At 45.7% G+C, this 12244-nt stretch overlaps 1 protein-coding gene across 4 annotated transcripts in view; it reads left to right on the top strand.

The window, feature by feature from the left end:
* The window catches only part of NUP214 (nucleoporin 214), a 43683-nt gene extending 36352 nt beyond the window's left edge, over positions 1-7331 (top strand). For all 4 annotated transcript variants that reach the window (XM_061352741.1, XM_061352739.1, XM_061352740.1 and 1 more), the window contains exons 33-36: positions 1843-2014; positions 5418-5560; positions 6383-6407; positions 7099-7331. In XM_061352741.1, the coding sequence (XP_061208725.1) occupies positions 1843-2014; positions 5418-5560; positions 6383-6407; positions 7099-7132 (374 nt within the window). In that variant the 3' untranslated portion in view covers positions 7133-7331. The remainder of the gene's footprint in view (positions 1-1842; positions 2015-5417; positions 5561-6382; positions 6408-7098) is intronic.
* Positions 7332-12244: the final 4913 nt, after the last annotated feature.

Genomic DNA, 12244 nt, shown 5'->3' with positions numbered 1-12244 from the left:
CTTGTCACTAGCTGTGCTCTCATGTTAGTGAAGTGGCTGAGAGCATAATGATGGTGCTGTCAGATCCAGCAGCCCTTTGTAAGGTGTCTTTCAAGTATTGCATTCCACTTGGTCGCGGTAGTTTCTTGTCTCTGGCATACCTTCCATCTGCTATTTTTGCTAGAGGAGGAGAAAGGCATTGCTGAAGGAAGTTCTTCTTTCATTCACCCACCAACTCTTTCCTTGCTTTTGATTAGTTTCAGAATTCTTCTTGTGATGGGATTTTCAAGTAGTTTCTGCAGAATGTACATCCACTCACACAGAGCTCAGATCCTTCCCTCCTCTGCTTATATTTGCTAAATACCAAAATGAATGGGATGTCTCCCCCTCTCAGCTGCAGTGAAGGGTGTGCTTGATTGAAATCCCCCTTTGCCCTGGTTTCACTACTTACAAATAGTGGAGAAAGAAAAATGAAACATGTTAATATGCTTTGCAGAAGAGAGTTAATGCCAAGCAAAGCTTCAGCTCCTGTGATAAAACACTCTGACTTCCTAGAGATAGAGGTAACAAGATACCTATTCTGTATTTAAATAATTGAGGCCCAGCATTTATTTTTTTCCAGACCTTTTGTGTTTACAGCCAAACACTATCTGTTACCTTGACTTGGACTGGAATTTCACCCAGGGTATTAAAATGTGCGGTGGTATCCCATCCTCATCCCTAGTCAAACGACAGAGCAGGTGTCCCTCATGTTCCACAGTGTCAACTAGAAACAGGACAGTAATATCAGAAGATGAATATAGAATAAAATCATCTGGGTAGAAGTCTAGATAGAGCTGCAGAAGGCAGCTAAAGCCTGAAGAGAAATTGCCAAGAGCAGAGTTCAGTTCCTGATTCCCTGCAGGAATCTGCTGACCTGGCATTTAATCATTGCATCTTAGTTTCCACCACTGAAACCAGGATTAGATGATACCCTACCTGAATCTTGTTGCATCATGGCAGCACCTAAAAACCGAGCTCGCTATCTATGATCTGATCTTAAGAGGTGAGGGACGCTTACCCATTGCATAAGGGAGTTCTTCCAGTTAAAGCACTTGCATGCATGAAGTTCTGTCTGCAGGACACTTGTGTGTCCTTCCAGAGCTTTAGATTAGAAGCCAGGGTAAAACACTGCAACCAGGCCACAGCAGCAAATGTGCACAGAGCTGACCTTTACAGGAGGCTTTTCATTCTGCACTGTTCTATGGGGTCCTTTGGATAATAAATTGTTTAAATGGTGATGAGCAGAGCTTTACTTTAAAACTGACTACATAAGTTAAGCTTTTTTTTCTGGTAAGGAGTGCTAGTTTTATGATGAAGGAAGAATATGTGTTTTTTGAATAGTAATAAAAGCACCAGTCTATCACCTGCTCTATGTATGTTTATTGTAACTTGGTTACTGTGCACATTTCTGTCTCACAGTTAAAATTATGGTCTTTTTTTGCATAAAGCCAGTAGAGATTCCTTCACAGTGTGCTACCATGTATGCTGTATAACCACCTTGTAGTACAGCTCTGGGGACTGAGTCGAACTTGTGATGAAACATTCAAGAGACCCAGAATATGGTTTTCTCCTGGATAGTCTCTTTAATTTCGTTGTGTTTTTTGCATGCATTCGGCCCCTTTTCTTATCCCTGTCATACCCTGCAATTTGGTAGCAGTGGGGCAGTTAGTTTTATAAATAATGCTGTGTCCATATGATAAGGTGAACAGCCCCATCATGGAAATTGTCTGCTTAGAACTGTAGTTCTTTGTTTTGTCTCTTTCTTTCTGCATTATTGTTGACGTGATGTTCTTGTTCCTTTTTTGCCTCTGTTTTGCTCAGGTGGCTTCGGTGCTGCTCCAGTGTTTGGCAGCCCTCCCACTTTTGGGGGATCCCCTGGGTTTGGAGGGGTGCCAGCATTCGGTTCAGCCCCAACCTTTTCAAGCCCTCTGGGCTCAACGGGAGGCAAAGTGTTCGGCGAGGGTACAGCAGCAGCCAGCGCTGGAGGATTTGGGTAAGCCACCGGGGTCCAGACATGGGGAAAACAATGTTCTTGCATGCTAAAGACTGTTACGCTTAGCTACCTCTGCATTAAGGTAAAGAATATGTTCTGTGATTGATTGCAAAGCTCTAAGTGTCCTTGGTTTGTTAGTTTAAAAGTAAAAGAAAAAGGCAGAGAACGAAGACTTCATTCCCAAAGGAAATAATGCGTATGATCTCATTTCAATGCTGAAACTACTATGTTGAATCTTCAGTTTCAGAGATTCAGAGGGGAAGGGATGTGAGTCATCTTGCAACTGTCTAAGGAAATGCAGGAGTATTTTCTGTGTGCACACTTAATGAGTTCAGATCTAGGCCTACAAACTATGCCTGGCAGAGAAAATAATAAACATCCTTATCTGTGACTGTCTGGCCACCTTATCTGCTTGAGAGATTTGGGCTAGAGATACTAATGAGAATTCAGGCTGTTCTCTCACCTTTGGAGGTGGGATGAAGCATTTGTAACAGTCGGTGCTCCCGGAGCGATTCGTGTTTATCCCACACTGATTGGTTTTGTCTGTTTCTTTACCCCTTAAGCCTGTGCTTGGCACCAGAGCAGATAGCACTCGGTATTTTGTTCATTAAACACAGAATTTCAAACCTTGTGAAGCAGCTTCTGCAGTAGGCAGCGAATGCACTTCTTCAGCATTGCACCACCAGCAAGCAACTCTCCTTCATGCCCTACAGTTATATTCCGAATGAATAGACCCGATTGAAAAGAAGGAAAAACCTCCAGTGAGAAGAGGAAACTGGAATCTTAGTGTTCACATATTTCACAAGCATTTCTCTTTTAGTTCCAGCAGGAACTGCCTTTATGTAAGGGACATTAGAACATCCAGAAGTGTAACCTGTTAATTCCCCGTGAGTTTAGGCAGATGCCCATCTGCTAGGGCACTCCTGAGCTACGGGAGGCTTCAGCTCAGTGATCCTGCTGCATCCTGAACTCTGGTGCAGCAAACTGGAGAGTCCCTTTGGGAAGGGTAAAAATAGAGGCAGCTTAATTAAATCCCCACAAAGAAGGACGTAGGGATGACTTAGCTTCAACCCAAGTGATACTTTGTTGAGTTCCAGCTTGCACCCATTGTGCTGCAGGATTTTGTAGTGAAACTGGATGCGTTCAGTGACAATGTTGGAAGCTTAAAGATAAAATGGGGTTTGGAACAAGCAGCACGATGATGCAAACAGAGCTCTTGCATAAGCACTCTGCAGGCTCAAGAAAGATACTTCAGTGGTTTAAATTGTGGCAAGTTTTGAGACTTTCTATTCTAGCAGAAAGGTGCAGACTCGGTCTGATGTTTTCAGAGTTTCATGAGGAATTGGATCCAGACCTCACCATTAAATTGTGAGCAGCAGTTTAATTCTGCAGTATAAGGCAGTGTCTATGCAGGGCACCTCCCTTCTGCCTTTCTCTTGAAGGGAAACCCTACAAATCCCAGTTCTGGAGAAGTCACTTGCCAGTGCGTTGTGTGGTATTAGCTCCAAGTGGCTGAGAACACCCTGCTAACTTCAATCCGTGTGATTCATTGCTGCTTCAGTTCTGAAAAATCTGCATCACTTGATAAATGACTTGGGTGTCAAAAATAGAAACCACTACACTTCTGCAAAGTCTGTAATTCCGACTGTTTGTGAGCAAATCATGTTTTGCTTGCATAAACTAACCTCAAGTGCCTCTCAATTCTGTTTTGCATAGAAGCTTACAAAAGACCTGGAAATGTGAGCAAGCTAAGTTTGATTGTTACCAGGCAAGCACTGCATTTCATGTCTTTCTATGTAAAAAAACCCCAAACGTGTCCATAGCTTGAGCTGTTTCTCTGCTTGTGCTGTGCTTCACCTTTTTCAACAGGCGTGTTCTTCTGGTTGCAACTGAAAAAGGCAGTTTGAACCACAAGTTTCCTTGTCACTATTTTCCACTTCCTTTCACCGGTTAGCCATGATGTGTGTGTTTAGTTGCACAGTCCTGAGAAGATGGAGCGCTGTGAAAATCTCGTTCTAAAACACATCACTTTATCTTGCTGCTCTTTGAAAAATGAGCTACAAAACCTGTTTGCCTTTCCTGAGGAAACCACATTTGTGGTTCTGAGCTGAAGTTGGCTACACGTTATATGGGTCAAGAGCCACACCAGAGGCACAGGGATGATTAGCAGGGCCATGAACTGCCCACTGTATCTAAGCTGTATGTGGAAGCAGTGTGTACAGTTGGCAGTGTCTGGGATATGAGAGGTGATGTCCTTTACCAGGTGAATTGCTTGTCAGACTGCTACAGGAGTCATCTCTAATCTGGAGAGATACATTTTGATATATGTGCTGGGTTTTCCTGGGTTTTTTTCTTTAAAGTCTGCTAGATCTGGATGGATGGAGAGGTGCGCTAACGTGCTGTCAGCTCATATTTTAAGTCAGAGATGACAGGAGCTTGTGTAAGGCACAGCCTTGCGAAGCTGGCACGCTGTTCGACTCAACTGTCTGCTCAAGGGAGGGCTGGTGCTGGGTTAGTACTTGTAGCATTGTGCACTTGCAGAGCTGAATGCAAAATGTCTGTGTTTTGCCCTGTTCAAGTTAGAGAAACACTTGAAGCTTGGTTTTTGAATGCACCTCTTATGCTTCTCCCGATTCTGAATCATGAGTGGGGGCAGAGAACCGTGATGTGTACTGTGGTCTCATTAGTGTGTCATGCTGATAGCTCTACAATGCCTGGTTGGACAGAGTGGGTGGAGAAAGGAGACCGATTTCCATATGTAAAAATGCTTCTTATTTCAGTCCCCAAAAGCAATTAGGGAAGTACTCCAAGGGTGGTGGGGAGAAGTGCCAGGTAGGTGCAGATCCTCAGGGAAGCACTGGAACTGAGTGTAGTTCCAAATGGGCTGGGGAGGGAAAGGAATTGAGATCTGCAGGTGGTTCATATAGGCAGCAGGTTAAGGTGGCATCTGAAAGTTTGGAGTCTGGGCTCTGCTTTGTGCTCTGGCCATCAGCAACTCATACCAATTCTGTGTTTGCTGCCCCGTTTGTGAAACACAACAATGCTGCACTTTTAAGCTTAAAGGTGAAAACTACACAGGGGTGAAGTACTATCTTCCATTTGATGGCTGGAGTTGGTATTTCCAAGCACTTAAAAATGTACTTTGTGTAAGCATGAACATATTTGTCTTTCTACCTGGTGTACATTAAGCATAGGAGCTGAACAGATGTTTGTATGTACAATAGCCTGCCCCAAAAGAGTAAATCCATTTTCAGAGCGAACAATTATCATTATTCATATCAGGTGGTCTCTCTCTTGATGCATCACTGTTCGAGTGTGCTGTTATCATTGCAGGTGTGGGGACAAACTTCCAGTGTAAGTTAGATGATGTTTGCAAATACAGATTTTTCTCTTTAAACTGCAGGTTTGGTGGTACCAGTAACAACACAGCATCGTTTGGCACACTAGCAAATCAGAACACCCCGACATTTGGCTCGCTTTCACAACAGGGAACCGGTTTTGGCACACAAAGCAGTGGATTCTCAGCTTTTGGGACAGGTGGAGGAGGTAGGAAAAGCTGAAATATAATGAACCTAACAGGCCCCATGTGTACAGCTTTCCCTGGAACGTGGGTGTGAATCCTCAGCTCCTTGTCAAAAATCTGCGTGGCCCTAATCCTGCATAGGGAAGGCACCACATCCTGGAGAATTGTGCTGGGGGAGGGTATAGTGTCTTCTCAGAATTTAGCTCGTAATTCCATCACTGATGTGCTGTGTTGCATTGGAATAAATCGCTCTCATCGGGTTAATGCTTTTCACCCCCTTTCATAGAGCTGCTCTTTCTTCTCCAAGGGAAATACTGAGGAGTAATGACTATTCAGTACTATATGCATGGGTCTCTGTATGTAAGCACTTAGTGTCAAAAGAAGATGCACTGCAAGCCTGAGCTGGAACAGCAATAGCCAGATTTTTATTTGGTGTAATTTGGTAAAGCTGCAGTTATTTATGGAGGGCTGAGAACAGAGCCTTTGGGAGATGATACCCTCATTGGCGTCACCATTGGCTTGCATTAAGCACAAGCTCCGTCTTCAGAGAGCAGCCCTCTGTTTTCATGGAGAGGTGAATAAAGCAGGGATATTGTATGCAGTTGCTACTAATGAATGGACCTAGCTGATTACCAGTGAAAGCAAAGCCCTCTTAGGAACTGAGGCAAGTCAGTTTTCTTCTAGATGGAGATTTGACTTTCATTGTTTGCCCATTGCTCTTTCCCTGGCCTAAGGCAGGAAAGAAATGCTTTTCAATGTGTGTGTGGGAGGGGATGTTTACTACACATCTTATGCATTAATTTTACTTTTTACCAATTATTTTCTTACTTTTGCCTTTCTTTCAGGGTTTGGGTTTGGATCAGCTAACACGTAAGTACCGTTTTCTGTCCAGTTCTTCATTAAAAACACAAATAGAATCCAAATAGAAGAGTTGAATGGTTTACAAGAGCAAGCTTTGAAAGTAGCACTAACACATGAGTTCTGGTTTCCTTTTCAGTGGCACTGCATAGAGCTCAAAGGCCTGGCTCTCAATGTGTGCTTTCCAGTGAGGTTAATCTTTCATATAAAAGAGAATTTTCAGTTAGATCATGCTCTGTCTTCACCTCTCAGGCACATGATGTGTGTGCTCACGCTGTGTGTGCGAATCTAATATCTACTCCATTTATCAGGTTAAAACAAGGAATTAAATAAGTACTTTTCTGGCTGAATTGAGATGATGATTTACAGCTAAAGAACAGGACGAGGAGCTGAAGTTAGCTCTGTCATTCACTCTGCCACTGCCCTGCTCAATTAGGTTTAGTGGGTTTCTTAAACCTTAGTTTCCTTATCAAGCAGAGCATGTGTATCTCTCCAGAGAGAATTACGCTTATTCTAGAACCTTCCATCTATGTATGATGTTATACCTGAGCATCAGGTAAAAGATGCTGGAAATACCAATGCATTCTCATGAGCTTCTGATATTAGGGAGACTGGAAGCGTGTTTGAGAGATCTGCTGACTTAATACTGCCTGAGGGAGACTGCAGCACTCATTGCTGTGTTGTTTCTTTTCTTGCTCCACAGATCTTCCTCTGGATTTAGTGGCTGGAGAAGCTAGAAACACCCAGAGCCCTCCTGCAGAACTGCCATAGCTCCTGCATTCATGGATCATCCACATGACCAATACAGTTCTTCTTTGAAATACGAGTTCTCAGACTTTTTTTTTCCTTGGTTTTTTTTATTTTAAGAAAAAGATTTTGCTTATTTTTATGTAACACTTGTTCTCACTCTATATTAAACTATTTTATCTGCCTTGATGTTAGTTGTGTTGGAAGGCTTTATCTCCCTGTATCTAGAAGGAATAGATGTATGCTGTGGTTACCAGCCCCGTAGTGGAGTTACCTTTCTGTTGTTCATCCCATGCCTAGACAAGGGAGTAGCTCAAGTTGGTTTGTGATACAAACCAGCATGTGTTTCATTGAAGGGAATGACTGATTGTCCAGGGCTCTTCAGAAGGGGCTGAAGTTTTGCCCTGCTAATTTTGAGTATGGGATGGTCCACATGCTTCTCTCAGTGAAGTGCTAAAACTGAGTCATGTGTGAGCCAGAGGCTTAGTGGAGAAATAGGAAATTATCTGAGGAGAAACTGGCAGCGTGCAGAACACGTTCCCATGGCAGTAACATTCAGCAAAGAGGTGGGAAGGAAAAGCTCTCCTATTTTTACCTTTCTGTACATTTTACAGAGCTCAGAAAATGAAACTCGCGTTACAGGGAGAACTTCTGGCCCTTGGATTAAAGTGTGACCTCCATGCAGAGGCGTTAGTGATTCTGCAGCTTACGGTTTTGGCTGTTGGCTTGTGACATGTCTGAGATTGTGCTTGTTCCCTGTGGCTCTCAGCTTTAGTCAGTATCGTTTGAAACTCTCATCTGTTTATACTTGAACATACTGAGCAAATGGCTTAAAGAATGCCCTGAAGGCATTCTGGACAAACACTTTCTCTGTCTGATGCATCTGACCTTCACAAAACCTCTACATGATGTAAATGGGGTTTTGTTGCTCTCTGAAAAATGCTTCGGAAATAACAGCTTATGTATTAGTTGAATACATGCAGATGGGATGGGGTTTATCTTGTTGGTCCTGTTAGGACATTTTGGGGTACTTCTGCTTTTTCTATTATCAGCAGAAACATTAAGGTTTCTTTTTAATACCACACAATTCAAGTGTCACTTTTTGCGTTGGTGGGCACGTGGTCCCTTTTTGGAATTGTAAATAGTTGTTATCTGCTTGGTTTTGGGTCCAAGTGTTCTAAACCAAATACTTCTGTCAACAGTTCCTGAAGAAATCCCTTCTTTCAAGTCTACCTGTAACTCCTGTTGTGGAAAGCCTCCTTCTGATCTCTGCAACAGGGAATGACATTAGGTAGGTTCCCTTTAAAAAGGAAGACCACTGAAAGATGGGAATTACAGTGTATAAGGAAGGCTTATAGCTTTGCTATGGGCTCCAAGGCTTTTACATGGCTTTCGAAACCCTGGCATGCTGTGTGTCGGATTGAGACAGCACCCTTGTCAGGGGGTTCTTTATAACCTCCCTTTCCCTCTAATGGAAGAGAGTGAGCACTAGAGATCCTCGGAGAAAACCTACTGCAATGTTACTGCTTTGGCGATGGAAGATGGTTTAAGTGTGTGCGCCCTCCTGCTACGTCCTCCTTGACTATACACCATCTCTTATGGCCTAGAGGTGATACTGCTGCTCTGCTTTCCTTCCTCTTTATAAATAGCAGTTGGCCCAAACCATTGACCTTAAATTCTTCGCATTAATCTCCCCTCTCTGTGGCATGCGACACCTCCTAGCGAAGCCATATCAGCTGTGCTGCCCCAGATAGCTAATGAACCTCTTGCTATGGAGAAGATTGGCTCGGTAGGAATGTGATGCTGGCATGCTGGGCCATTTCAAGTTTCTCTTGTGGAATGATGGGAGCAGTTGGGGGTTGTCCCTGCTGTGCTGCTTGCTACCTGTTAACTCCTTTACCCTCGGCAAGTGAAGGGCCTGTGGAGTCACTCCAGATCCTGTCTGCACACAGATTCCCTTGCAACGCTTCCAACACCATGGCTGAAACACCCCAGCCCCCTGAAGGATGTGCCCTTGGGAAGCGGGCACCGCTCCTGGTTTCCATAGTAGCTGCTGGAGGCGCCGAGCAGCGCGGAGAGGCTGATCGTGACCACGAGCCTACAGGAATGAGCACAAAACGCAGCAAAGTCGACTTTGAGCAAATCTGCATTTTCATGGGATGACTCAAGGGCTCGGCGAGTGCGCGTGGCGCTGGGTTGGTGGTTGCCAGGAGCTGGTGCAGGCTGTCAGCTGCGTTAAGTGGCCTGGGACCTCATGGCCTCCGTCCAGGGTTCTGTGGACAGATGTCCACCATAGAGTAAAGCCACTACCACAGAAAGCCAAGGACTAACTGGGCCTGGAGCTCTTGTTCTGGTGGTTTTGTTGTCCGTACTGCTTCATCCTCAAGTAACTGATAGCAATGACTGCTCTAAAGGAGCTTACCCTTATATCCGCGCTAACGTGGTTGTGCCTTTCTCTTTTTACCCTGCTAATTCTGTATGAGAAGTCTCACCAGGCTTTCATCAAAGGTGGATTCTTAATTATTTCTAATGAAAGAACACATTTTTCCCTCCCTTGAGACCATGCCATGTCCTGGAGGCAGCAGGAAGCCGAGTGCTATGGCAGAGCACTAATGATGATGTTACAGGCTCGGTGGGCAGAAGGGAGCCTGAAGTGTAGAGCGGATCTCCCCAAACCCATGGAGAGACCAGGATGGGGATTTCTGCTTCTTGAAAAGGGAGGAAAGCTCCTCAAAATCTTTCTGTAAGAGGGGCAAAACGTGACTGTGTCAGAGGCACAAAAAGAAAAGAGGATTATTTCATCTTGTGTTTCAAAGAGGTTTACTGTATAATGCTTGGTATTCCAGAATATAGAGGTCTTGCACAGTGCCAGTGGTCTCAGCAATACCCCTCAGTCCGGATCCATCTGGGAGAGCAGGCCATTGTTTCGGCTCTTCCATATCACATTGCCATGGTGTGGAGAGGCACCTGGAGAAATGCCATAAAACCAAGGAGGGATTGCAGGGTTGGAGTTCATCTCCTGCTGCCAGGTTATATCCCTTGTGGCCACCTCCCTGCTGGAGCAGAACCAACCTGCACTGACCAAACCCCTGATGATGCTGCATGGGAGAAACCAGACGTGTTTGACATGACCATCCTGCTTGGGACAGGCTTATCAGCCTCAGCAGTGAGCTGCTGGGGTGTGCTGCTGCCTGTGTGGTGAGTCTCCAGCATGAGGAGGATCCCTGTGAGAGATGGAGAGGTTGGGAAAGCGCTGCTGAATGTGCCTGGCCCTTGATCCAGCTGCTGGGATCAGGGTGGAAAGGTGAGGGAGGGTGGTGGCATTACTTCTCCCACCCTTTGCCAGCAATCCATGTGGAGCTGCCTCCCTTTCCCCCATCAGCCCGTCTGTGTCCCTGCTGCAGCAAGCCCAGAGGCTGAAGTGACATTTTATTTATCCCTTCTTAGTTTTCATGTGTCCTGCCCTTGTGCATTGCTTCCAGCATCGCTTCCAAGGAAAAATAATCCTGCATGAGCGTGTCTGCTGGTGCTGAGGGAGTGTTTGTTCCCAGATAAATGTCGTGCTGAGCCCCCAGGGGCTCAGTGGGGATGAGCAGCCCTTGGTCAGTGGTGAGACCAGCACTGTTCTCCTCCCTCTCACAGCAGCGAGACCCCAGGGTGATGCAGCCATCAAGTAAAGACCATTCCTCACTGAAGGGTGAGCTTGGACATGGAAGCATCATTTTCAGCTCACTCCTGCATGGACTGTGGATTCCTGTCCAGGCTGCATGAGGACCCTGTGGTTATGCTCAGTGAGGTTACACTCCCCATGTCCCCTGCCTCCCACTATCCCCACCCCATCTGTCTGCAGTCACAAAGCTCCTTCCCCATGCCTCTGGCTCCTGCTGCAGTCAGGACTTCTCCTACATGCCCTTATCACACACGGGCACGCTCTGTGCTGCCAGCACCAGTGTCTGAACTCCTCCTGTTCCCTGACCACGAGATAAGATGAGGTGCAGGGGCACTGATCCTGGGGGTGCGCAGCCATGGGTGATGCTGCGGCATTGGGATGGGGTCCTGCTCATCGTCACATCCCCTTCCAGCAGGGGCAGGGACAGGACCCCTTGCCCCCCTTCTTTTGCAGCCGTTCCTGGGTCAGTGCTCCCTATAGTGTAAGGGGTATATGGTATACACATACAGTATATAGAGACTCCTCTGCAGTGCTGCTCTGCACGCACCAGGAGCTTCAAATGCACTGTGCTTAAATGATGCTTCAAAGGTGAAATGAGCTATTGCTCTATACTGGGAGGGAAGTAGGGGCCAACCCCACAGTTATGAACCATGGCAGGATCAGCCCTCACTCTGCAGTGCTGCTCTCCTGTGTCTGGGCTTTTTGGCAGGGCTCTGTCTCCAGTTTACACTGACTTACAAAGGTGTTACTAAAGGCAGCCTTGGATACCTCGGTGCAGATTAACGAGCTGTGTTATAATTACATGGAGCGCATGACACGGTATTTTTACTCTGGTTTTTTTTTCAATAGATGCCTCAAGGCTCTCCAGTGCATTGCTAAAAATATTTGGCTCTAACCCTTGAAAACAGGCGAAGGAGCAGGAGGAGTGCTTGCAGCTGCTGCACGTGAGACGTGAGACACGAGAAATAGGAAACAAAACCCCATTTGCATCAGCAGAGGGAAGTCCCTGCGGAGCGCTCGGAGCAGGATGGGGAGGCCGGTTCCCTCCACTGAAGGAATTGATGCTTCTGCTTAAACCCAGGTTAGAAAACCAGAGAGCCACAAGTGGCAAAAGGTGAGGTTTGATTTGTACCCCTGTACCCGCTGCAAGGAAGGGTTGGCGTTGGTGGTGCTCGAAGCACCAGGATGGGGCTCCAGCACAGCACAGTGCAGCTCAGCAGCCAAGGTCCTCCCCGTATCATAGAGTCCATGGATTGTAGGATGAAGTCTCATTATGTAAGGTAGTTTAGGCAGTCAGTAATTGACCATTATGCACTGCAAAAAATTATGTTAATCATAGAATCATAGAATAGTTTGGGTTGGAAAGGACCTTAAGATCATCTAGTTCCAACCCCCTACCATGGGCAGGGACACCTTGCCCTAAACCATATTA

The sequence above is a fragment of the Neopsephotus bourkii genome, unplaced genomic scaffold (assembly GCF_033783945.1).
Source record: "Neopsephotus bourkii isolate Nb327-2 ecotype Australia unplaced genomic scaffold, CSIRO-AGI_Nbou_v1 NB_659, whole genome shotgun sequence".
Taxonomy (NCBI): Eukaryota; Metazoa; Chordata; class Aves; order Psittaciformes; family Psittacidae; genus Neopsephotus; species Neopsephotus bourkii.
Note: the sequence above shows the minus strand (reverse complement) of the source record. Positions and strands in the feature narration are given on the sequence as shown.